Raw genomic sequence first — 24,995 nt, forward strand, 5'->3', positions numbered from 1 at the left:
TGCCCCCTCTACTACCCCTAGCTCCCGCCGAGAGAAAAGAGCTATTAAAAAACCGGGAAGCAAGGCAACTGAGGCAGTCGGAGACTAAAAAAACAAAGACGACAAGAAAGTTGCATACATACCAAGATTAAGCGGTTTGGGATACCACCTAAAAAAAGGCTTAAGCCAGGCTCCCCGCCGTATCGCGACAGCATTGACTTTCAGCTACCGTTACCGCTTCTTGCTCTCGTTTCCGCCAGGCTTCACAGCAAAAAAGAACGGCAACCTACCTGCCTACGGTAACCTGGAAGAGAAAGAAGCTGTCGGCAGAGCCTGTAACTACCCCGCCATACGCGCGTTACTTCCAGCGGCCCTACGAGCCTGCGTTTCCACCGCGGTCGCTGGGCCTGCACCCTGCAACTTGAACCTGGGCCCCGTCACCATTGGATCTGCTCTGCGCTTGGGGACCCAGCCCAGCCCAGGGTAGATTGATTATTACGTCGAGCCCCTCCCTCAGGCCCCCAGCTATTGTTGCCGCGCCGCCGCTACGAGACTACACCCACGCTACCTATCTTACGCTACCTAACCGCAGATACCTTGCCTTACTCGCTCCGGGTCTGACGCCAGTCAGCTCTATCCCATCACCTCGACCTTTTTGACGACGTCCACCCTCCTCCCTCCCAACACCTACGAACATTATTTTCCTTCCACGACCTTGGCATCGACAAGAGGCATCTTACGACTCGCTGTGTGCTCCCCGGGTAGCTCAACAAGGCCCAAGACAAACATCGCCGATGGCTTCGACATCGCAAGATCAACCCCAGAATGGTGCTGCTGTAGCGTCCGCCCAGGACCCGGCTCCGGCCGTCAAGTCTGACCTGCAGCTCCCCGTCCGCACCAAGAGCGATGCCTCTATCCCTCCGCCGGGTCAATCTCTGACGGGCAAGCAAGAGCACTGTATGTCGACTGACTGGCATTTTCGGGGACCATGCTGACATTTCTCGCCTCCAGACCTCAAGCGAGAGCTGATCTCCGAGCAAGTCAAGTACGAAATCTCAGAGCTCAACTCTCCCACGGCCCTAAAGCGCTTCGGCGCCCCCTTCAAATCCGACGTCGGCGAGGTCTCCCCCTTGGACTCTGAGCTCCCTATCCTGCGCTACATCTTCGTTCACCATGTTCGCGATTTCCCGTTCCTTGACAAGGCCAAGGAGAAGGAGTTTTGGCAAGACAAGCTGCAACTGGTAAGTAATAAAGCTTCCCCGCGATCTCTGGAACGCCCAGAAAACCCCCCCGCCGGCACAGCTTGCGCTGACTCGTTTTGCTCCCACGTCCAGTTCCTGGAATCCTTTGCGACGAAGAACATTTCATCCTCCGAAGACAGATTGGAAGAAACGAAGAGACGCAAGTTGGCCATAAAATGTCAGAAGCTAGTCGAGTTGATGATGGTGTCGGGTTGCAAGACCTCCTCCGGCTTCGAAGAGAGGATACGATTTTCGGAGATCGAGGTCGTGGACAGCAATGCGATTGACACGGGAGTCATGCACACAATGCCGGAGGGAAACTACATCAATGGCTGGGACGTGAATGTCACCGCCGTGCGCATTACTTCGGAAAGGAAGACCATCAGGACTCACAAGCATGCGGTAAGCTTACCCCGAAACAGACGCGGGGCTTCACTAACACCATGACCAGGAATTCCTCATGCGCATCCACCGCAAGGGCGAACTCGAGTTTTTCATCGGCAGAAGGTATGGCGATTTTATGAGATTGCACAAGAGACTACGTATAGAGTTACCCGGAAAGGTCCTCCCAACTTTACCCAAGAAGAACAAGGCGGATACCACGACGTCGGGCCTGTTCTCCTCCCTCACTGGTGGTGGATCTCCTGACTCTTCGGCGTCGTCAATTTCCTCTGTATCGACACAAATGACCGGCCTCGCTCCCCCAAGCGAGCCTTCTAAGCTATCAATCAGAGGTGAGCGACCTTTCCCCCGTCACTCCTAACACGCTCTCTAACAGCATCAATCAGGGCATAAGCGCGCAGGCTCTACCACCTCCGGCCGCAACTCACCCCGCGTGTCAACCGACAGCAGACCGAGAAGCCCTCTTCCTTTCCTCAGCAAGAAGAACAACGAGCCCGTCACGTTATGGCGGGAGAGCCAGCGCGTTTCACTTAGGGCGTTTTTGCGCTCTCTCCTGTCAAACCCTCAGATTGCGCAGACCAAGGCCATGGAGGAATTCCTCACCAAGGATCCAATCACGCCGACCGATGCCGATATCGACGACATTGAGCGGAGAAAGGCTGTTGACCAGTTGCGCATGGAGGAGCAGAAGAAGTTCTACGAAATTGCGCGGAAGCGCGCAGCGGAGCTCGACATCTACATGGAAGAGTGAGTGTCCGCAATGTGAGATGCGTAATGTGTTACTAATGGCATCCCAGATTCCGTCAGGAGATTGTTGAGCGAAACGGTCTGACCTCGCTCTTCAAGGAAATCAAGGATAAGGAGACCATTCAGGACCTGAGCATCCAGTACCGCAAGTTTGCCGAGTGGTTGAGGATAGAGGTCGCGGCTACAATCTACCACCTGTTTCTCGCGGAGGACAACTCTCCTGAGCTGTTTGCCCAAGCTAAGAGGATCCACTCGCTCATTCCGTATACCGTCATGAAGAACGTTATTAGAATCGCTAATCCCGCGGCTGTCATGTCCGGCGTCCTGGACATCTTCCTGGCACAACCCTTCGGCACACGCTCACTCCTGCAGCGCATCTTTTCCCTTACGCTGAACGACGGCATCCGGAGTTTCCAGAAGTCTATTGACACTCTTGCTGCTAAGATTGGCGATGAGGTCCTGACCAAGAAACTGAAGATGTACACGGAAGCAGAGGAGCACATTAAGGTGGCTATTCGGGAGGAAGCTCAGTCGGAGGACATGGACATTATTGTCGTTATTCTGCGCTCGGAGTACCTTGAGCCTGCCTTGACCTCGGAGCAAATCGGCCGACTGTACAACGCTTACGTGGCATTCAACAACGCGGTCGAGAACGTGGATGAAGAGCTCAAACAGGGCGCGCAACTGTTTTCGTACCTTAAGCAGTTCTTGAAACTGTGCACGAGGCAGCACGACAAGGCGATGATGTTGCAGTTGGTCGAGGAGCCAGTAACTCTCCAGCTCTTTAGGGATCTCTTCACCATCTTCTACGAGCCGCTTGTCAGGGTTTACAAGTCTGCGAACGTTTACAACAGCGTCACCGACTTTGCCGTCTTTATCGACGACATGATTCAGGTAAGATGGTCCCCATCGAAGTGAGGATAAATTGCTGACATGCTTTTAGGTTGTCGAGAAATGTCAGGAGCAGGACGCTTCCGCGGACCCGAACCAGACTGTGCAAGCGTTCATCGATCTCTGCCAGAGGCACGAGCACAACTTCTACAAGTTCGTGCATGAAGTTCACACACATGACAATGGACTCTTCGACCAGTTGATGGGTTGGATAGAAGACATCCTGGAATTCCTCAGAAAGGGCCCCAAGAATGGCACTTTGAACATCAACGCGCTATTCGAGGGAGGTGTTAGCTCAGGTGCGATCGACAAGGCCAAGGTCATCGAAGAAGTGAACGCACTCATCGCCTGGCAAGAGGCCAGGAAGAAGTGGCACCATGACAAGACACGGCAAAAGATGGCTGCTGAGGGTAACGGCGGCCCAGATCTCGTACCCACGGGCTTCTCTTCCTCCGACTTCGGTCTTGATCAACAAGATCTTCAGGATATGGCTTACGAGGATGAAGAAGACGACGAGGCGGAGGCAGAAGAGGAAGACGAGCTCGACCCTATTGAGGCCGAGCGTCGACGTCGCGCTAAGAGACGCGACAGGCTTCGCCGGAGCGCTGGCGAACCGGTCAAGCCGCCAGTGTCTGAGGTTCATAAACTCAAGGAAAACTTCCTTGTCATGTTGCGCGAGGTTCTTGCCGAGTAAGGTTGAAAAGAACCATGGTATCCAGGATTTGGGTCATACAAGGGAGGTAAAGGGTCGGGCAACTGGGGGTATTAAGCCCCGCGACGGCGTATACCTGGTTTATTGCTACTATACCTTAGTTATTGTAAAGACTTTTCTTCATTACATTGGATTTCATCGAACGTGATGCAGGAGGTTCATTTGCAACGTCATGACCATTGATGAGCAGGTTGCCATCGCGTGATGATAGACGAGAATGCTCCTGTAATCTTCTTTCACGGGGCAGCCATAATCATGTTTCTGGCTGACCGGCAGGAAAACTTGCAGCAGAGATGAACGTGACGTACTATTGAGATGTGCTCCCAGACGGTTAATCGCTCCAATTGAGTCTCCTATTGCATTGTTTGACGCGAGACGTTGCCAGGTGAGGCTGCAAACCGAGAATTGGCTAGACTCGTTCGGGGATATTGGTGAAGTCACAACATTCTTTTCATTATTATTGATGAGCTCCCTCGACAAGGAGGCGCTGCTATATTTCAAGTAATTTGCGAGAGGCATAAGTATCACTTCTATATCTTCGCATGTACTATGTGACCATGTGAGTGTAAGTGAAAGAAAGTGGCAGGCACGTTGGACTTGGACACACTTGCTGCCAGGACTCAGTCGGGCACCCACTCACCTGACCTACATAGGCCAGCCTCTGGTCGTCTGCTTTCAACCGACGAGAAGAACAAAATGGCCCAGTGGTCAGGTCAGCGCAATCGCAGCGCCCTGGTGATCCATCATCTTCTCGGTGGGGTTAAGGATTCAAGTGAATTCTTTTGGCATTTCAACCCTTTTTTTCCCTCTTGTTTTTATCATCGTTTTCTCCCCCTCCCCCTTTCGACTATGTCATGTTCGTCTCCTTCGTAAGACGCCAATGAGAGCCAACTTTGAAGTTCGCAATAGAGACACGAAATAGGGTGTCAACGCAAACGGCTGCGACGGCTGGTACAAGCCGGCCGAATAGAGAACTTAGCAGCGCAGTTGACATAACGTGGTTCACCACTCCGCGGGCCACTTTTCACCAAAACCATGACATCGACTTTGCGACTGCATTTTCCACGCAACGATCATGCCGGTGCACGTTCTCGAGTCCCGAATCATTCTTGCGATGGAGGCGAAGCGAACGAACCCTTAATTGAGTATCAGACGCCTTGCCTCGCAGTTTGACGTGCCTCGATCGACACTGCAGTACAGAATGACCGGTCGGACTACTAGAAGCGACAAGACCAACGGATCACCAACTTTGACATTAGACGAAGAGGAAGCCATTGTCCAGTACATACTTGATCTGGATTCCAGAGGATTCTCGCCCCGGAGATGCGATGTGGAAGATATGGCCAATCTTCTAACCGCGAAGCGCAACTCGCGACGCGTCGGGAAGAATTGGACAGATCGGTTTATTAAACGACGATCAGAGCTCCAGACGCGTTTTACTCGCGTCTATGATTATCAAAGGGCCTTACAAGAAGATCCAAACGTGTTGAACGCGTGGTTCCAACTTATTATCAACATGCGTGCCAAATACAGTATCCAAGACGGCGACTTTTATAACTTTGACGAAACTGGCTTTATGATGGGTATGATTCGCGCCCAAATGGTAGTTACACGATCAGAACGTGTTGGAAAAGCAAAGGCTATTCAGCCTGGCAATCGAGAATGGGCGACAGCGATTTGCAGCATCGCAGCAGATGGTTACGTGGTGCCGCCTTTTCTGTGTGTTGCAGGACGATTTCACCTTGCTGCTTGGTACTCTGGTGGCCACGTCCCGTCCAACTGGGTGGTCAAGACAACTCCAAATGGCTGGACCGACCATGATACTGGTCTCGAATGGCTTCAGCATTTCAATCGCTGTACAAAAACGCGTCAAAAGGGCCTATTTCGGATGTTGGTGCTTGATGGTCACGAAAGTCACATCAACGCCGAATTTGACGAATACTGCAAGGCAAACAACATTATTCCACTCTGTCTACCTGCTCATTCTTCACATCTTACCCAGCCACTCGATGTCGGAGTTTTTAGTCCGTTGAAAAAGGCATATGGTGCCGAGATTTCGTTTCTTGCGCGAGCCAACATTACACACATCACGAAGGATGATTTCTTTCCTGCTTTTAAATTGGCATACCAAGCTGTTTTCACGGAACAAAATGTCAAGGGTGGTTTCCGAGGGTCTGGTCTAGTTCCTCTTGATCCAGAAGCAGTGATTTCCAAGCTGGATATCAGGTTACGGACACCATCACCCCCAGAGACCCCCAATCAGCTACCTCGCCTTTGGACATCTCAAACACCAAGGACCGCCACTGAAGCCATAGAACAGTCCACTCTTATTAAGAATCGAATTGTTAGACATCATGGAAGCTCACCGACACCGATTTTAACCTCTGTTGATCAACTTGCAAAAGCAACAGTGGCTATTAATCACCAGTTGACACTTTTGACTGGAGAGGTTAAAGCACTTCAGGAGGCCAATGAGATACTTTCGAAACGTCGGAGAGCCAAAAGAACCCGATTACAGGATTCAAGACCTCTTACTGGACAAGAGGCTTCTCAGCTTTTGGTGGAAAAGGGTGTTGTTGAGGAGGAAGCCTGTGATAAAGGTCCGGAGGAGGGGTCATCAAAACGTCGCAGAAGGACTTTGCGGTTATGTAGTATCTGTCGCAAAAGTGGACATAATGCGAGAACCTGTCCGGAAGCAGAGGACATGTCTACTTCTTCAGAATCCGAGTTGACCGAGTAAATTTAAATGTGTTTTCATAGAGATACTGGGCCGACAGGATGAAGGGTGGTGAAAAGTGGCCCGCGGAGTGGGGTGGCCCGCGGAGTGGTGAACCACGTTATAGGAAGAAGAGCCGAACCAAATGTCTCGCATCATGATTATTACATTGAAGGTGAACGTCGCAGAAGTAGTCGTTTCTCGACAGGGCAATAGCTCACCTTCTTCTGACCTCATCACAAGAGACAACCGTTTTAAAAGAACCAGTCCGATTACGAACAACCAATGTCCCAGGTCCTGTCTAAGCTACAATCATAACAAGGGGTATCCTCAAATCCAATCGCCCAAAGCAATCCATCCCGCTTCTCCTAATCGTAACCCATTCCCTCCTTCTCATCAGTGCTTCGAGTATAGATCCATAATGCTCGCCTTGAAATCGGCAATCTCCTCCCGCTGAGCCCGGTTGCGATCCTCCAGACTGGCAACCCTTTCCTGCAAGCCGGCAATCTTCTCATCCTTCGTCTTGAGGGCCGTCCTGACGCTGTCTCTCCCCCTCGCAATCCCCTTGGCCTTCATCGCGTACCGCCGCAGCACACCCCTCACCTTTCCCATCGTTGCCTCGTCCACCTTTTGCCCCCTGAGCAGGGCCATCACCTCGTCAGTTGGGTCCAGCTGCTCCTCCTGGGTCTGTGACGCCGGCGGCGACATGGAGGGGTTCGCAGTCATCGACGACGCCGTGCTCGCTGCGGAGAAGGACCCGGTGCCGGTGTTCCTCCTCTTGGCGTCGGGGAAGAGTGTCCTCGAGACCGTCCCCGGGGTATCGACCTCGCTCTCCGCCGCCCGTCGGGAGGATGGCGTGACCGGCGCCGCGTCCCTCAACTTCTTCGCGCTCCGCTCCATGGCTTCGTTCATCTGCCTCTCCTCATCCGACGACATATCCCCTAGTCCGAAGTCATCCTCCTCATCGTCGTCGCTGAACTCAAAGAGAACCCTCTTCCTCTTTGCGGTCCGCGACGGCGTCTCCGCCTCCTTCTGCTGCGTGAGGTAGTCACCCATAGACCGCTGTCTCGGCGTGGCTGTCGTCGGCGTTGGCAGCGTAGCAGCAGGCGCAGGCGCAGGCACTGGTGCAGTCGCAGGCATGGCCGCACCATTCTTTGTCGGCTCGTCCTCCGGCATGGGCGGCAACGTCAACGTGTTTCCCTCCGCCCGGTTCTTCGCATCGTCGTCCCATAGGAAGAAGTTACAACCCCTCGACTCGCACGTCCAAAAGTACCGGCCGTGGTTCTTGCCCTGCTTCTTGGTCTGAAGGTACTTGGCCTGCATCCGCGGCTCGCAGTTGCAGTACCAGTTCCCTTCCAGGTAGAGCCCGTCCAGCCGCTTCTTCTGCGACGACGGGGTGTTCGGACCACCCCCGCCATTGCCGTACCCGCCGCGCGAATACCGGTTGTTGCTGTAATTGCTCTTGCCGTACGACGAGTTGTTGTACGTCAACCCTCCTCTCCTGCCACCGCGCGGGGTCCTGGTGAAGACCATTTCGCTCGAGGTGTCGTTGCCGGTGTAGTCGACTTTACGATGTGGATGGGTCCACGGCAGTCGGCGGACCATGAGTTGGGGGCGGAGGGTAGGTTTTCTTAGAGACAGGTCCGTTTCAGCGGTGGTTGGTTCACTCGGACGGGAGTGATGTCATAATCCTATGGTGTACAGCAAACTTGCGCTCCTTGTGTTTGTACGCAATTTGAGATGTGCCCTGCGTCGTCTGAATCGATTGTCCTTTGAAACGGGAAAACGGCCAGTGGAGCGACAACTTCCCCGCCTTTATCGTAAAGGTGAATGCCCTCAAGAAGTGGACAACCCAAAGGAAACGGGAGGGGTCCTTTCTGTTGGAGCTGGAGCTGAGAATTGTCGGGTGGCTGGGGGAGCAACAGGGTGGAGCTTGGGCCGGCATGCTGGTAACGGGACGACGGGAAGCTACCGTATCTTCTCAGCGCAAAGAGAATCCGCACCCCCCCTGTCAGGCCAATCCAGCTTTTCACGTGAGCTCCGCTCGCTGGTTTAACATTGGATCCCCCACGAGTGTCCAATTGCACCTGCAGTTAAACCTTGACGACAGGGGAGTGCGGATTCTCTTTGCGCTGAGAAGATACGGTAACTTGGTGGCCCCGCCTGCCGCGCGCTACCAGCTGGAAACCCCTGCAAGGCACCACGACCACGGCAGACAGCGGTGACATGCCACGGCCCTGGATGCGGCCAGCTCTGGATTTTGGCCGAAAGAGAATGTCTTCTGAGCGGGGGAAGTCTTGTCAGTCAAAGTCATCTGCTATATGGGTACTCTATCGCGCACCATTCCGCAAAGGGCCCTCAGCTGCCGTTTGTTGAACGCCACTATCACAGCTGAAAAGCACCTCGCACATTTCATCACTGATAAAGGTCTTGGAGAATTACTTGGTATTAGAAAATGTACTCGAGCAAATCATCAAGACTTGCCCTCGGGGGGTATGATCATATGAGAGCCTGTCTGCGAAGCTATAAACACCTATCCTTCCATTCAACCAACCATCCGCCCCCATATGTGCAGCATCCTCAGCGCCCCATCAACCCAGGGGAGAGACATGTGCCAGCCAGCCAACAAATCCAGTCTCTGTATGTAACGACGCTCGCTATGCACATTTTTGTAAACAGCCTGTAGACTGGACTGCAGTTTTTTCTTCTTCTTCCCAGCTCCATTCGTTACATCCCCGGCTTTAGACGCAAGAGAGAACGCGGGTATATGAAAGCCAAAAGGGACCACAAAGGAAATAAGCTAAAATAAAGACATGAATCGAATCTTTCGACAGGCTCACCAGCTTTGGTGGCAATCAAACCTCGTAGAAGTAGTCTTCATCTAGACCTTCCCGGCTAGGGACGACGCCAGCCCCTGGAGGAGGGCCAGTGTATGCAGCCTCTATCCTCACGTTCAGCAGCCTGATCTTCAGACCAAAGTCACTAACCAGGTTGACCAATTTGTTCGTCTCAGCAGTGATTGGCGCCTGGTTGAGCAGCATCAGAAGGCCATCGAGCCACTCTGACGCCAGACTATGGGTCACAGGGTACAGCGTCAGGATGGCCTGCTCCTTGGCATCGCCGCCCTTGGCTGCCTCAGCGGGGTTGACGTAGCTAAAGATTGTAATCTTGGTTGTCGACTTCACCGTCGCGGTGTTCTTGAGCGTCGAACTACTAGTCGCGCTTCGAGTGTCTTCGTTGGATGCAGAAACGTTTGACACCACTGAACTGATCGTGCTGAGGTCAACCTTCTCTGTCAGAATATCCAGGCCGGGGTCCTGTGATGTCTGAGTTTCGAAGTCGGCGTAGTGGAGGTATCTCCTGTTGTGTGACAGCTTAGCAAACCGCCAGGGCCGTGGCGTATACAGCCGGCGCTTGGTCTCGTCTCGAGGGTTGGTGTCTCGGCGGGGTAGCGGCTTCGAGAACCATGAACCTTGAAGTAGGCACCTGATGCGCTGCTCCTTGACAAACTGGAGAGCCTCTTGTCTCAACTCCTCTCGGACTTGATACAAATGTTGACCCCATTGATCTTCAAAAGACAGCTCAAGCAGCTCCATCTGAAGTTCACGTAGCCTGGTGCAGTCGTACTCCAAGAGCTCCTCTTCCACCTCCACTACGTCCTTCGTTCTGACAGCTTGACCGACAACCTGCTCAATGAGGATGCGAACAAGCTCTGCGACCTTCTCAAAGTCCAGTTGCTCTGCAGCCGTGGATTTCCAAACGCGGAAGAAAGCCTGCAAGCCAGCGGTGTGTAGCCTCGACCACTGCAGGAGGAGCGGTCGGAAAAGCTTCTCGTTATTCTTAATACCGTCCAAGCCTTGATAGCTCTTCATCGTGTCCTCAATCTCCGACTTTTCAACCTCGAAGTGATCGTAGAGGATCATGGTGACAGCAAGACTTGCTCTCGCAACCGGGCACCGCTCACTTCGGTGTTTTGTCGACTGCTCCAACAGCAGCTTCTGAAAGCTGTCCTCATTCTTGCGCACGTAGTCGGTCAAATCCATCATGCCCAGGAACCCAGGCACTTCGAATTCCTGCGCGGGGCTCTCCGTCTCGAAGCCAAGTCTTCTCCACTTCTCAGGGTTGTGTCGTCGACTCCCCTTTTTGCCCTCATTCAGCTCATCCAGTCTTGAATGCCCATTGACCTGCTTCTCCGGATTGCTCGCCAGATGTAAACCCTTCAGGCCGCGTCGGTGTTCAGGCCTCTCCAGGTCAACCCTCACCTCGCGCCACTTTCTCAGTAGAACCTTGGTCAAGGACTGAAATTCGAGCAGTGGGTGCGCGAGATCTTGCAATGAAGAGCTCTGCATGAGATTATACACGGCCTTGATCAGGCCCAAGTCCTGCAAACGCTTGATAAACTTGGACCACTCCTCCATAGCAGGCGACCCCGGCTTCGTGCTGCTGTCGCTGGAGACGGCGTCTCTGATCATGGCATTGATGAGCATGAGCGCGTTGGCGCACAGGGCGTGGTCGGCGGACTGCAGTTGTGAGATGACGAGCTCGAAGAATTGCGGGTACACGGCGACGGCTGGCTTCAGCGCCCTGAAACCGAATGAGCCTGGAGTGCGCGGGGTATTGGGCCGGCCGGAGGATTGCGAGTGTGCAACGATTGCGACCAGAATCGACATGGCGCCTCGCAAAATGTTGACGAGGGGGTTCGTTACGATCAATTCGACGATGCGCTCGACTAAGTCACCGGACGACGAGCCCTCAAAAATCTCCCAGCCCATATCCACCTCCAAAAGACGCGTGAGACTCTGCAGCGAGTACGCCAGTGTGTTTCCTCCAGCGCTCATGATTAGACGGCGTAGCACAACCAGTCCGCCGGAAGATATGAAAACGTCTGCAAAAGCGGGATCGTTGATGGAGGACTGCAGCTTGAAGACGGCCATTTTCCTGGCGGCATCCTCGTCACTGGCGAGTCGCGACAGGAGCGCGGGGATGTCTGCTTGGTCCATTGCGGCGGCTTCGTCGAGAGAGGGTATATGCTGGTTCGGACAAGTGTAAGCAGGGTCGGCGCGAGGACCGGTTGTCGAAGGGGGAAAAGGTCGCGTCGGTTCGTCAGCAGGAGGGGAGAGGAGTCACGCTCAAATTCATGGCCCAAGGTTGTGGTGCCAGCTATCGGGGGTGCGTCTCGATCGTGGGGGTTATATAAACAGAGGAGGGCGTCCGGGGTAATGTCTCGAAGTTGTGGCCGCGGAAGAGGGTCCGTGTCAAGGAAAATCGAAGACGGGCAGAAGCTTCTTCGCAGATCCTGCGAAATGATGGTGAAGGACGCGGCGTCGATCAAGAATATAAAAAAAAGAACTCCTGGCAAGTTTGTGGTAGCAAGCAAGGGGGCGAGCAAAGAGATAAGGCAAAAAGAAGGGACTGGTTCTGAGTAAGGGACTAAAAAAAGGAGACACACGCAGTTGAGAGTGCCAGAGTGTGGTGAGGGCTGTAGAAGCAACCTAACAGACCAGATGTTGGCTTCGGTCCGCGTTGGATGCGCACGGCCGGGAAGTTTGCGCATGTCCTGCAGGAGGTGGGAAAGCACAGGTGCAGCGTCCCCCAAAACGGCCAAAACGGGGAGAGACCCAGCAATCTCCAAAATTAAAGCGGGGGTAAACACGGTTCTCGAGTCATGATTGGCGAATGAGATCCTGGTCAAATCCCCAAATCAAGTTGCAGGCCGCTGGGGGTGTTCGCCAGTTGTGGGCACCTTTTTGGGGAGAGACCTCCAGCATCTTGGCTTCGACCTGAGTCCGAGAGACGGGACGGCGGCGGGACTGCGGCGTCTGGCCATTTGGTTCAGCGTCACTCACGAAGCCAACCGTTTCACCATCCCTTCCCACCGGAGGCCGTTGATCATTCCACTGCATCTGGAAGAAACCTAAACAAGATTATCCATCACCACAAGCGGCGCCAATCGACGGCGTTCGTCGGAGGAGCGGGTCTCGTGACCATCGTGCTATGGCCGCGTTGCTCGGACTGGATTTTGACTCTGAAAGACAGTCCATCACCATCGGACGAGCGAAGCTTTTGTACGCGGCAGACGGGACATCAGAGGGGAGATCACCATTGCACGAGCATGTCTGGAAGCTTTCAGCCAAGGATCGGCGCTCCTTCAGACCGATCTGTTCTCTTCTTCCATTCGGCGTCATTCATGTCTAAGTTCAGCCGCATGCGAGAACTGACTAGGGAACCACCCAGTGTTTCAAACATGAGCAGTGGTAGACGCTGTATTTCTAGTTTGCCTTGCACAAGGATGTAGTTTGGCGATAACACAGGCCCACGTATAATGATCTCTGAGAGAGACATTGAATGCATCAGAGACAATGCCAGCGACAGTAATATCAGAGACAGTGATGCCAATCGCATAAGGCTGGACGGAATGTTAATCTTCCCCCACGGCAAGTAATAAACAACACGTCAATTAGAAAGTGCATGTTCTAGACTCTGATCCGGGCCGCGGTACGTACTCTGCATGCACGACCCACCACCAGAAGCTCATCGAAGCACCGCCACAGAAAGCTCCAGCCTCGCAATTACTAATAACCGTGGCGCAAGGCTGTCTGAAATATTCCTCCGTCGCATTCCCAATCGCGACCAGGATCCAAACGCATCTCAACGCGCGCCTCACCCTTCGTCGACGTTCAATCCCTTCCCTCCCCATCAACTTCCCGACCTCGAATCCCGCTTTCCATTACGACCCGAAATCTTTCTTTTCGCCGCCAGACAATCGATCGCGAAAATGGCCAACTTTCTCGCTTCCATCTTCGGTACCGAGCTCGACAAGGTCAACTGCTCCTTCTACTTCAAGATCGGCGCCTGCCGTCACGGCGACCGCTGCTCGCGAAAGCACGTCAAGCCCAGCTACTCTCAGACCATCCTCATGCCCAACCTCTACCAGAACCCGGCATACGACCCGAAGAACCGCATGAACCCTTCCCAGCTGCAGAACCACTTTGACGCCTTCTACGAGGACATTTGGTGCGAGCTATGCAAGTACGGCGAGCTGGAGGAGCTGGTCGTCTGCGACAACAACAATGATCGTATGTCTTTTTCCCCGTCTCTCATTCTTCCTGTCTCGCCGTCAGTTTGACGCCGTCTCTGCACGTTGAGATCGACACGATTGCTAACATTCAACCACCGCAGACCTTATAGGCAACGTCTACGCCCGCTTCAAGTACGAAGACTCGGCTCAAAAAGCCTGCGACGATCTTAACTCGCGCTGGTACGCCGCGCGCCCCATATACTGCGAGCTGTCACCCGTGACAGACTTCCGCGAGGCCTGTTGCCGTCTGAACTCAGGGGAGGGCTGTGTCCGCGGCGGCTTCTGCAACTTCATCCACCGCAAGAACCCCTCCGAGGACCTCGACCGCGACCTCACCCTCAGCACCAAGAAGTGGCTCAAGGACCGCGGCCGCGACGAACGCTCCCCCTCCCGCTCGCCCACCCCAGAGCCCACGCGGCGCCGTTACTAGGAGAACAACGGTGGCGGCGGTGGCGGCGGTGGCGGCGGTGGTGTTGATGTCGACAGCCCACCCGGAGGTCAAGGCTTCCGTGATGGTCGTGATACTGGAGATAGCCAAGGACGAGACCGGCCGAACGAGGATAAGCTACGTGGGAATCGGCGGGATCGACCAAATGGCAGCAAGCGGCTGGGCGGTGACGAACGCAACGGTGCTGGGGACGGCTCTGCCAAACGACAAGCCCGCAACCACGAGCATCAGTCACGGGCGCGTCCTCGCCAGAGAAGCAGCAGCCCTGTCCCCGCGCGCAGCAGGAGCCGTAACCGTGAGCTGTTGCGAAGCCTGTTTAGGCAGAGTTCATAAGCCGGGACCCGTGATCGAGGGGCCTTCTGGCTTGATTCTGACATATGGCCCCTATGATATTGAATCATAGTCGGCGCGGTCAATTTGAAAAAGAAACTGGCGTTCGCGGTGTTCTGGGAATGTTTATTTTTATTACCAAGGGTCCCTTTTCGAGGGTCAAGCATCAAATGTGTATACTATTGTCACAACAAAGCTTCCGAAACAAAGTCATGTTCATGTTGCTCTGTTGAAATCAGTGTCCGCAGTTGAATGCCATTATTGCTAGTCCGTAAACGATGCTACATATCTACAAAGGTATCCCTTTTCTACCAAACCCCGTTTTCGCCAGTGCACAGAATGGATCTCCTCTCCTCTAGCCAGAGGTTGACCTCCCATGATGAATGAAAGTGATGACGTGTTTTACCTGACGGATGCTAAAAACCGCATGTCTAGTCTACTCCAGGGCGTCGTGGAAGCTATCCTCGCTGGTGTCGGCTCTCTTCAACGGCGGGACCGCCTTTTTCATGTCGGAGGTGAAGTCCATCAACGGACCCTCGCCAGCTTGATGTCCTGTCTTGTTGAGCATGCCCTGGATATCCTTGGAGTCGCTCCTGGTCGCGTGAGCTCCAGTAGGAGGCTGGACAGCTGGTGCAGGCGCAGTGGGAGTGCTGCTATCATCTCCAAAGTCGATCAGGTCGTTTTTGGCGGGTTGAGCCGGAGCTGCTGGCGCCTCTGATGCAGAAGGCCGGTGTGGCGGAATCGTGTTTGCAGCTGTTGCCTTCTGGCCAGGAAGGATGGGATAGATGGCCAAAATTTGCTCGGTTTGTTTCTCCGGCGTTGCTCCATCGCTATGACATGGTCAGCATTCGTATTCAGCGTTTCTGTGTTTCGTTCACCGAAACTCACATCTTGGCGTTGATGATCCACTCCAAGTCTTCCTCGCCTTCCTCAACGTCGCCAGGGCCACCGTGCACTGTTCTGAAAAGTCTGGGATGCCACTCAACACCGTCTCGTGTTCTGGCCTCTCGCTCCTCGCGTTGTTTGTCTTCAACCTTGGTTTTCTCGTCCGTAGCGAGCTCATGGTTGCTAGCCTTCACAGCTTGGGCAGTCGCTTGCCAGAGCTTCTGGGACTCGCGCTCGTCTTGCTCCCCGATGGGTCGCACCGACGGGCTGCTAGGTTTTGACCTCCTGGCGTTGAAGAACATTTCCTTATGACCAGTCTGCAGGTTTGTTAGCGCTGACTTGGTGCACAAACCTGGCTGGACCTACCTTGACGTCTTTCACAAACATCTCCTCGCTCCAGAGCCCCGAAAGCTCGTAAAGAACCTCACCGGTGCTCTCTCGCTTGATGAATCCTCCAATTGCGTTGTAGGTACCACCAACCCAGCCCTTCGTCTTGAAGTCGACATCCGCAACCAGGTCCAGCTCTGGACAGCGCACAAAGCTATGGTCGCCTAGCTCGTACTTCATCTTTCCAAACAAGATGCCGCGGGCATACATGTTTGGCTGAGTCAAGATGCTGTGTTACAGTCAGCATACACTCATCCAACCGAACCTCCCGCCGACTTACTATCTTTCACCCTTGGCCTTGTCCTGTCCTCTGTTCAGCAATGACAGAATAGCAGTTCCCTCCATCATGCTCGCCGCGGAATTTCCAAGGAATTTCGACCTCGGCTTCAAAGTACCGTCAACCCGGATGTGGTGGTCAGGAACCATGTAGAAGTAGCTCGACTTGGGAGGGTGATGCGACGTCTGCTCTGAAATGTAGTAGGCCTTCGTGCTGTCGGGAAGGTCCCAGTAACAGGTGAAGATCTCGCCGAGGATTGGGTTCAGGGGCTTCTTGACTCCTCTAAGACCAAGTCAATGACATGCCTCTCCTACGCAAACTTGGCAAGGGTTTATATACGTACGGTGGACGAATATGCCAGCCGCTCAAATAGAACTTGACTACGGAGAGGAATCGTTGGGTTGGGTCGTCGATCTCGGGTATCGGGAGGAGCATTTCGGGGTGGCACATGAAGCTATGACAATCAGTCAGCTATGGAAGCTCCGGAAGACACCCCGATGCTGAATGCCACTGACTTGGTGATCCTCTCGAGCATGCTACGAGGCTCGAGAATAAACGTCGGCAGGACGACGCGACTCAGGTCAGCACCCGGCCGAAGCTGGGAGATGATGTGCATGAGCACTGCAAACATGTTAGCTATTTGCGTGCAAGACGTTGCGCTGGAGAATACAGCCGGCGCAGGCTCTCGCGGGGAAGCTTCACTAACCGTTGCCCTGATCGGGCTCGACCACGAGCGTGTCGTCATCTTCGGCTCCTCTCGCCTCGTCGACGCTGGAGCGGTTGCTAGCTGTGGGATTCCCGAGCCAGGTCAGCATTGTTGGCGGTAACTTTTTTTTTGAGTCGCGCGCACGATGGGAGGTTCGGGAGGAGGGTGGAGAGCAAGAGAGGAGAGAACGCTTTTCGGGTCCCAACAAGACTTTAGAGCCGGACAGCGGCAACAAACTGGGGACAGGATGGGAATGGGAAATAGGCAGAAAAAGTTGCAGGAGTGGGCGCGCGAAGGAATTTGTCGCCGTCAGTAGTAGTAGCAACAGCAGCAAGTAGTCTACAGTACCCTGCGCGCGGCTCAAGAGAAATTGTCTGCTATTACATTGGGTTTGGCAGGCAACGCTAGGGCTGGTAAGACTCACTGAGGCTGGACGCTCTGGAGCGTCTTCCTGGCACATGGACCAAACCCATGACTGCGACTGGCTCAGTGGATGCAGCGGTGCCCCTCAGTCTCACTCTCGCAGTGCCTATGAGGTAGTGTTTCTGTGGCCGCTATCGGTCTTATCGGCGCGGTGTCCGGGATGTTCCCTTTGGGCAGGATGAGGGGCAGTGCTCGCGGGCGGCAGCAAAAGGCGTTGCTGATGCTGCGAGTAGGGGTAGAGTCGGTAACTGATGGGTCCGACCGTCTGGCAGCCCTCTGTGCGGATGACCAGGCGGGAAGAAGGGCGGTACGAATGTGGATGGATATTGGGTGGGAACGGGTCGTAATAAAAGTGCTTGGAAAAGTCGATAAGCTGGTAGGAAGAGTGCTTGACTTTTGTCGGCGGGGAGCAAGGAGGTGCCGGGAGAGGAACCGTCGGAAGGGAAAGGTTGGCGATGTATCAGTCAGATGCAGGTGGAAGAGAAAAATGAGGTGGACAAGCCGGGGCGGACAGGAGAGGCTTGCTTTGAAGAAGGAGATGACATATGACTGTCTCACTATTCGTGCTGCCTCTGCCTTTCCGGTGTGGTATGGTCTTTGCTTGTTGCTGTCTCTAACAGAGGGAAGGCGTAACTGGCGGCTGGTATATCGGCAGAGCACAGCAGAGCAGGGCAGAGAAGATAGGAGCGAGGAAGTAGAGGTCGAGGATGATGAGGAGACGGGCGTTCGTTAAAAGTCAATGTCAGCCGGGTGGTGGTGGTTCACTGAGGAACAACCGGAACTTGGGATGGTTTAGATGGTGAAGGTGACCCAAGTGTGAAATCGGCAAGAGAAGTTGAGACCCAACCCATGCCTCGCCTGGGTATGATCTAGAATCTGGTAGACTCCTTAGCAATTAATTGGTCTGCTCGCTGCACTAAGATACGCAGACATCCTGAGGTACGCAGCAACAACAGCTCACCGTGGTAGATCACAGCTGCCGCTCAACAGGTCGCTGGTGGCCTGGCCCATGCAAGAGTTACGTAGTTGGTGATTTCTGCCATTTGGCTACCGTACTAGCAGGTGAGGTGCTGGGGAACTAGGACCCCACCATGCCGCCGTCGAGGGGCGATGACGTCTGTCGTTTTTTAGAAACCTTTTTTTCTCCAATGCCCCTCGTCACCAAAGGCCTTCCCGTGCACGCCTGGCAAGTCACCATCTCGCGCCAGTGCAATGGCACCCAAGATTCCTGACCACCAATAGCTCGTAGAGGGTTGAGTATCTTACCTTAAACGGGGTTCAGCTGTTTGCCTGAGCAGTTCCCGTGGGCTGGCATGCTGGCAGTTGACATATGGCATTCCCCATCTCCGGGACTGCACCTGTCATCCTTCACCCCAGCTTCCCCTCTCCGTCCCATGTATTCCATGTCCACCACACCAAAAGTAGATGCTGTATTACCATGCACCCAATCACCTGCTCCCAAAGCTCCTCTCGCAGCCAATCAAGGCCCCAATGACTCTCCCTTCTGTTCATTTATTCGCCTGATGGGCTTCTCAAGGTTCCCTCTCATGCACATAGAGTCCCTCGCTGCCTTTCTTGGCTTGCACATCTGCCTGCTATCCCACCTCTATTCATGCAGGTAGTTGTGGCAGTGCTCGTGAGATCCAAGAAATATTGACCGCTTGTAGACGCAGCCGAAGCCCTCGAATGCAAGTTGAAAAGCTCGAGGGGGCCCGGACAGGAAACCCGCTGTTGGTGGGGAGTTTGATGGGGCCCAGATCCATGTAACTCGCCTGGAAGCCCATTTTGGCCTCTGAAACTAGCATTCAATCCTACGGCTCAACGCAGGTTATTTGCAAGGTATTTCTCGGCAAGTCACCGTATGCGTCGTACGCACTTTGATACGCGTATCATTCACAAGCTGCTATTCTGTATACCTAGACTTGCTTTGTGTGCGTTGCATACTTTTTGCTGCCTATCTACCTGTCTTGTCTCTTACAACCAACATGCTATCCTGCTGTGCAGAACTAATCCAACATCAACTCCGAGTTTTCGTTGTTCTCCGAGATGCAACACATAGAACCTCTCGGCAATGCTTAGCTTCCAAGAACCCATCTCGTGTTGGGCCCGAGCCTTCCGGCCAAAGCTGCCACATCACCCGAGCCCGCAGCCAAGCGTCATCTCGGTATAAACTAATGCCACCTCCCAGTGGCCGCCAACCCAAGCCCTTTCCGTCCCCGTGCTTCAATCACTCAGTGTCTTTCTCGTTGTCCGTTTTCTTTTCGCGAAGCAATGTGATGAACCGACTTTTGGGTATCTCATACTTTGAATGTCCAGTTATTGCTTCTCGCTGAAATGCTTGGATGCTGTCACTTCCACCAAACTTGTTGCTATTAATTCCTTAGGTCCACGTGGACTCATTTGCCTCTCAAGGACCTCGAGGTCCCCTTAACAGGTGCCGGCAGACACTGGCACAGGCGGTCGCGTTCTGTTCGGACGTTAGCACAGACCCGAGTCCATTCAGCTTCACGGACACTTACCCGCTTCGTTCTCGAAGAGGAGCGAGATGTCATCATGCTCTCCCGGTAGATCCGGCATATCAATACAGATGAATCCCATGTCATCCGAAGGTCCATCGGTGCCGTTAGGCATTCGCGGCAACGGGAACTTGGCGTCAACAAACTTAATACCAGCCTTGCTGCTGCGAGAGAACGTCTCGAAAACGTCGGTGCCTTTGAGCACAAAGTTCATGCACTGGCCGTGGTGGAAGTCGGGGAAGAACGCCAGCAGTTGAATGACCGAATTCTGCTGAATGACCTGGACTCGAGTCCATCCGGCCTCCCACTTCTTGTGAATGGGAACCACCATACGTCGGCGGGAAATGGCAAAAGCTGCAGCAAGTCCGTCGAAGAGCACATTGAAGCCCGTCAGGGCAGCCTGGAAGGAGTGGAGATCCTTCAGGGTCGGAAAGCTGTAGGTACGAATGGTCTGCGAGGTCTGCAGCATCTGGAGCATCTCTGTTAGCTCCTTGGGCACCTCCTTGCCAACTGATCCGTCCGAGACCGCCACAGTCATGTCGAATTGAGGCTGTCGCATCACCACCAAGCTCTTCGCGTCCTTCACCTCTAGTCTCAGTCGCAGCTCGCCAGGGGAAACGTTGATACGATCAGTAAGGTAGCCTTGCTTGGACTCGACGACAACTCTTAGTCTGTCCGAAAGTACTGTGCGGGGAACATCCTCATCCGCGTCCTCGTTGATAACGCGGACCGCCGTCCAAGGAATCTGGCTGATGCCTGGCAGGTACTTGCTGTCGTTCAGAGATGTAGATACAGAGAACCCAAGCAGAGGAACATCCGCAAAGATGGTCTCGTCCTTTTGAACATTGGTGCCGACAATCTGGGTGTGGAAGTATGCACGCTCCCTCTCGTCGGCAAAGGACAGCACCATGGTCACTCTCTGGCGGCCGTTATCGTACTTGAGAAGCATGGCTGCGTCCCCATTGTCGTTACGCAGGAAGCCGAAGGGAATCGGCATCTGGGGAGTGTAGCTGTGGTTGATGCCGCTCAAAGTTCGTGTGCGAGCGCCAGTAACGACGGTGATTCTGAAGCCGCGGTGGTAAGCTCGGGGGCCAGTTGGTGAGTTCTCCTTATGAATCTTCTCAAACAGCGCAACGTCGCAGCCTTGGATGGCCTCCTTGGGAAAAGCACGCGCCTGAGGATCAGAGTCGAAGTATTGGAAAGACCGAAGATTGGCGCGGAATGTGCAATGCTCATCGGATCGGGGGTAGAGAGTGGCTTGGACCTTGGCGCCAAAGTCATACATGCTCCACAACATACGGTAATCTGATTGTGAGCATTGAGCGACGACCATAAAGCCTCGGGGCAGCTTGATTTCGAGTGAGCAGGTCTCATTGCGCCAACGAACGTCGTCCCAGGTAGGGCCGGCTTGCTTGTTGCCTTGGATGCGCAGGTTGACCTCTCCATGTTGACTGGCAATCACAAACACGAGGTTGGGCTGCTTCTGAGGTCGGACCATGGACAGGAGACAGGGGAAGTAGAATCTCTGGGACTCCATGCCCTGCTCCATCAAGAACACATCGGTGCTGATTCTGCCGAACGTAAAGTTTTCAGCTGTATCACCAGGGGGCAGGGCGTCGAGAATCTCTGGAGGCGAGGGCACCTTGACCACCCCGGAGATGGCTGCTTGTGAGTCTGCAGTGAGTAGCGCAACCATATCCATGCTGAGTCTGGGATACTCCACCCAGATCGACTTGTCGATTGTCTGGGGCAGGAAGGCCTCCTCAGGGGGCAGGAATCCGTTTCTCTTCATAGAAACAGTTAGCTTCTTCAGTGTTGAAACCAGTGTGGAGCGAATGTCATTGATGCCACTATCGGGAGGAAGATGTCTAGCCTCCATAAGCTCGGGGATAGCCTCCTCAGCGAGCCAGTAGCCCTTGGCGAGGTTTGCATAAGCTTGCTGGCGGTCCATGTCATTCTGCATCTGATCTTTAGGGCTGCCAGGGCGGGCGCGCACAGCCGCCTCCAGTGCCATGCGTCCTTTGAGGAACCACCACAGGGAAGCACGCGCCAACTCGTAGGGCAGGCAGGCTGAAAGAGGCTTGATTGTCTCGGCATGCAGTCTGAAGAGCTCATTGAGGTGGCGCGTGCGTGTGACGAAACTGTTCAGGGCATCTTCGCCAACTGCAAGGACCGCATCGTGCATGTTGAAAGACGCCTGTCTGGAAGCCATCGAAGGAGGGGCAACCAAGTTGTGCTGAGAGCTGACAGAGGCTTGTCTCGAAAAGCTGTTGCCCGCGCTCTGCTGTCCGAAACTGCTGCCAGCTGAGTACACAGAAGAGGGACTTTGGTCGGGCGGGTTCTTATGGAGGTCAGGGGACTTTGTGGGTGATTCTTTCAGTTGAGGTGTGGCAGGTGTGTAGCCAGCGCGCTCATCGCCCTGAGGATGAGAGGACTGGCTGGCTGAGCGTGCAGCCTCTGCAAAAGCTCTGCCTTCAGCCTGGCGCATTTCGGCCTGGTGATGCTCGATGAAGGACTTCCGGTTCTCATCCTTGGCGCTGGTGGGTGTGTCCAGGAATGGCGCCGAGGCATTATAACCCGGTGCAACCTCTCTGGGAACGGGAGGGGGAGGGGCCTCCCGTGGCTCGGGCTCGTGGATAGACGAGAAGCCGGTTTGTGTACGACGCAGACGGCCGGGAACGAAGTCGGAGTCTTCTCTCGGCGCAGGAGCTCTGGGGGGAGAGTCGTGAACGGCGGCAATAGGTCGGCGGCGCTGGTTGTCGGGAGGAGGGCGCTGCTTCTTGTTCCTAGACACCTCGATCGCAGGAATCTCCGACTCGTCACCACCTTCGCCAATAATCTCGGGGTATGAGTCTACAAAGCGAACATTCAAGCCTCTTCGGTTGTTGCGCCGCGGACTCCGAGGCGGGGGCAGACCTGGGCTGTGAGCAGGACTGCGAGCGGAGTGGATTGGGAGGTTCAGGCTCTGCTGAGAATGGCTGGCAACATTCAGAGCCTGGGGATAGCGGGTGGCTGAAGATGTATCCAGCTTCGTGAGCTGGGGAAGGGCGCTCTGAGGGGTCGCGTGAGAAACCTGAAGGGTATCGGAAGGGCCGTTGAGGAAATCGTTGATGTTACTGCCCGTCTCTTCGGCCGTCGGTTTGCGATCCTTCTCCTTGAGGGCGAACAGCTTGCCCATCAGGCGACCCCGCCTCGAGGAGGTAGCTGACTGCGGTTCGTTCTCCATTGTGTAAGGCTGTTGTCGTGGTACTACAATGACGAGGTCATGGGAGATTCTGGTCGAGACGGCAGTGTCAGCAAGAGCAGACCCGCGGAGTGGTGATTTCCCGGTGGGATGCTGTTGGTGCTGATGTTGAAGGAACGGAGGAGCGTACTTACTTCGAGGTACTGCAGGGCAAACCAGATGAAGCTGCCCAGGCGCACTCGCGCTTGCACTTGTAATAATTTCCGGGTCGACAAAACGACAGTGGGAAAAAAAAAGTCAAGAAAGAGTCGAGAAAGGCAGAGGGGAGGATACGAAGTGAGATGGTTGTATATACCCCGGCCTACGAGGTGAGGTAAGTAGGCAGGTGCAGTGCCAGATGGCGGTTAGTGGTGATGGTCAGTCAGTCGACCACCTCGCAAAAAGGTAGTAGATAGGTAGATAGGTAGGGCAGGAGCAAGCTCGATGGTGACAAGGTGAAGTTGCCCAGAATTCTGTAATTGGCAAACCGAATCGGCAGCGTAGCCCTGCAGCCGAATGCTGGTATCGACGGATGGTTGACTGAAAGGCGGTCGGTGGCTTCAGCCCGAATGGGGTGAGATTCGACGTTGGGTTTATTGAAGAGGAAGCAAGGGGTTTCAGGTTCGGAGAGATCGCAGGTACGGTGCGTTGCGGGTGCGGAGCGTTGCTGTCGGGGGGCCCAGTGCCAGGGACGACGAGGGGAGGAAGAGGAGGAGGAGGTGGTGGTGGTGGAGGGGAGACGGGACAAGTACCACTGGGCCTCCAGAAAGTACTTTACAGCAGAGTGATTGCTGTGTGGGGTGCGTCCTGGGTTTCTCGCATCTCAGCGCCCTTCTCAGCGCATTTGAAGAGCAGATAGGTAAGGTAGAGGTAGGAAGGTACGCGCGAGGCAGGTTGGAGTACGGCGTACCTTGCCTCGTCGTGCTTCTGTCCCTCGTGCGTGGACCCTTGAAGACGGTCAGCTCGCCTTATCACTGGCCAGGGACACCGCTGACACCGCAGCAAAACCCCCCTTACGGACCCCGCTCTGGCTGCTGTACGACAAGCGAGGTACCGTCAAGTACACTACGACGCGGGCGGACTACCTAAGGTAATTAGCGTACCTGACCTACCAATACAGGAACCCGCGGTACGTGTCCGTACCTGCCTCTCCAGTCGTGATATCTCGAGGGCAACGGCGGTTTGCATGTCATGTCCACTTTCACGCAACCAGTGTCGTGGCTCACCTCTAGTCCAGGTCCCACGCCGGGCCTCGTGGGTGGATGTTGCCGTGGAATACGTGGGAGAGCCCATTGAGTTTAATAACACGATACGGCCACCTTGCATCTGAAGTGCCGTGCCTTACTGAGTACCCAATACGCGCTGGAACCTCAGCGCACGACACAGAGACATGCCTTCCATTGGAGACGCAGCTCCAGCCGGCCGACGTGGGGCTTATCAATTCGACAAGCTCACGTCGGCGGCTGCCCTACGGCAACTGTGATTCCTTGAGACCCAAGATTTGACGACACCGCTGACGAGCAAGCAGCAGGGCGGCAGCGGTGGCGGCGGCTGCTGCAGCTGCAGCAACAGTAGAGGTGAGGGTGTCATTTTCGGATCATTGAACCTAACCTCGTCCCCAGTTCCAGTGCGCACATGGTTGGGACGGGATGCGGGCGGCGGATGCGGCTGGCAGCACTCCATGGCATTGGCATCTGAGGTGCTGCCCAGACACCCGCCTGCCATCCGTCATCCATCAACCCACCCATCCATCCCGTCAGCCATCGTGTGGGCACAGGCGCTGCAATGCAAGCTGTTGGTTCCCGGTCGTCCGTCCCTACGGCGGTATGTAAGCTATTCAAACCACGTCCTTCGCCATCGCCTGTGCGATGGGATCGCACGGCAGCATCGCAACGTCGCAACGTCGCAACGGCGTCGGACTCTCGTCACGCAACAACCCTCGCTGGGCTCAGGCAGGCTCAGGGCTGTAGGGCGGCCGTTCCGGGCTAAGGGTCCGGGGAGGATTGGAATCCCCTCCCCAAAAGCTCGGAACGC

The 24,995-nt window shown here is 54.7% G+C and overlaps 6 protein-coding genes across 6 annotated transcripts; 2 read left to right on the forward strand and 4 right to left on the reverse strand.

Moving 5' to 3' along the window:
- Positions 1–773: 773 nt before the first annotated feature.
- On the forward strand, positions 774–3,954 carry CGGC5_v000714 (PX domain-containing protein; the record flags this gene model as incomplete). Its single annotated transcript, XM_032032138.1, has 7 exons — positions 774–936; positions 991–1,220; positions 1,314–1,622; positions 1,672–1,954; positions 2,009–2,369; positions 2,420–3,263; positions 3,313–3,954. The coding sequence occupies 7 exons, from the start codon at positions 774–776 to the stop codon at positions 3,952–3,954; spliced, it is 2,832 nt and encodes a 943-aa protein (XP_031888252.1).
- A 3,130-nt stretch (positions 3,955–7,084) lies between these two features.
- CGGC5_v000715 (uncharacterized protein) lies at positions 7,085–8,293 on the reverse strand (the record flags this gene model as incomplete). Its single annotated transcript, XM_032032137.1, has 1 exon — positions 7,085–8,293. One exon carries the CDS (start codon positions 8,291–8,293, stop codon positions 7,085–7,087), a length of 1,209 nt encoding a protein of 402 aa, XP_031888251.1.
- A 1,250-nt stretch (positions 8,294–9,543) lies between these two features.
- ELMO3 (Engulfment and cell motility protein 3) lies at positions 9,544–11,688 on the reverse strand (the record flags this gene model as incomplete). The annotated part of the gene is made up of 1 exon (XM_032032136.1): positions 9,544–11,688. One exon carries the CDS (start codon positions 11,686–11,688, stop codon positions 9,544–9,546), a length of 2,145 nt encoding a protein of 714 aa, XP_031888256.1.
- Positions 11,689–13,463: 1,775 nt separating this feature from the next.
- Positions 13,464–14,196, forward strand: CGGC5_v000717 (Splicing factor U2AF 23 kDa subunit; the record flags this gene model as incomplete). Its single annotated transcript, XM_032032135.1, has 2 exons — positions 13,464–13,764; positions 13,868–14,196. 2 exons carry the CDS (start codon positions 13,464–13,466, stop codon positions 14,194–14,196), a joined length of 630 nt encoding a protein of 209 aa, XP_031888255.1.
- A 784-nt stretch (positions 14,197–14,980) lies between these two features.
- Positions 14,981–17,272, reverse strand: OBPALPHA (Oxysterol-binding protein-like protein OBPalpha; the record flags this gene model as incomplete). Its single annotated transcript, XM_032032134.1, has 8 exons — positions 14,981–15,374; positions 15,433–15,746; positions 15,796–16,045; positions 16,097–16,375; positions 16,437–16,547; positions 16,609–16,714; positions 16,800–16,880; positions 17,224–17,272. The coding sequence occupies 8 exons, from the start codon at positions 17,270–17,272 to the stop codon at positions 14,981–14,983; spliced, it is 1,584 nt and encodes a 527-aa protein (XP_031888254.1).
- A 2,346-nt stretch (positions 17,273–19,618) lies between these two features.
- CGGC5_v000719 (uncharacterized protein) lies at positions 19,619–22,964 on the reverse strand (the record flags this gene model as incomplete). The annotated part of the gene is made up of 2 exons (XM_032032133.1): positions 19,619–19,689; positions 19,742–22,964. The coding sequence occupies 2 exons, from the start codon at positions 22,962–22,964 to the stop codon at positions 19,619–19,621; spliced, it is 3,294 nt and encodes a 1,097-aa protein (XP_031888253.1).
- Positions 22,965–24,995: the final 2,031 nt, after the last annotated feature.

The sequence above is a fragment of the Colletotrichum fructicola genome (assembly GCF_000319635.2).
Source record: "Colletotrichum fructicola Nara gc5 chromosome Unknown KSG_Nara_v1_contig01, whole genome shotgun sequence".
NCBI classification, from domain to species: Eukaryota; Fungi; Ascomycota; class Sordariomycetes; order Glomerellales; family Glomerellaceae; genus Colletotrichum; species Colletotrichum fructicola.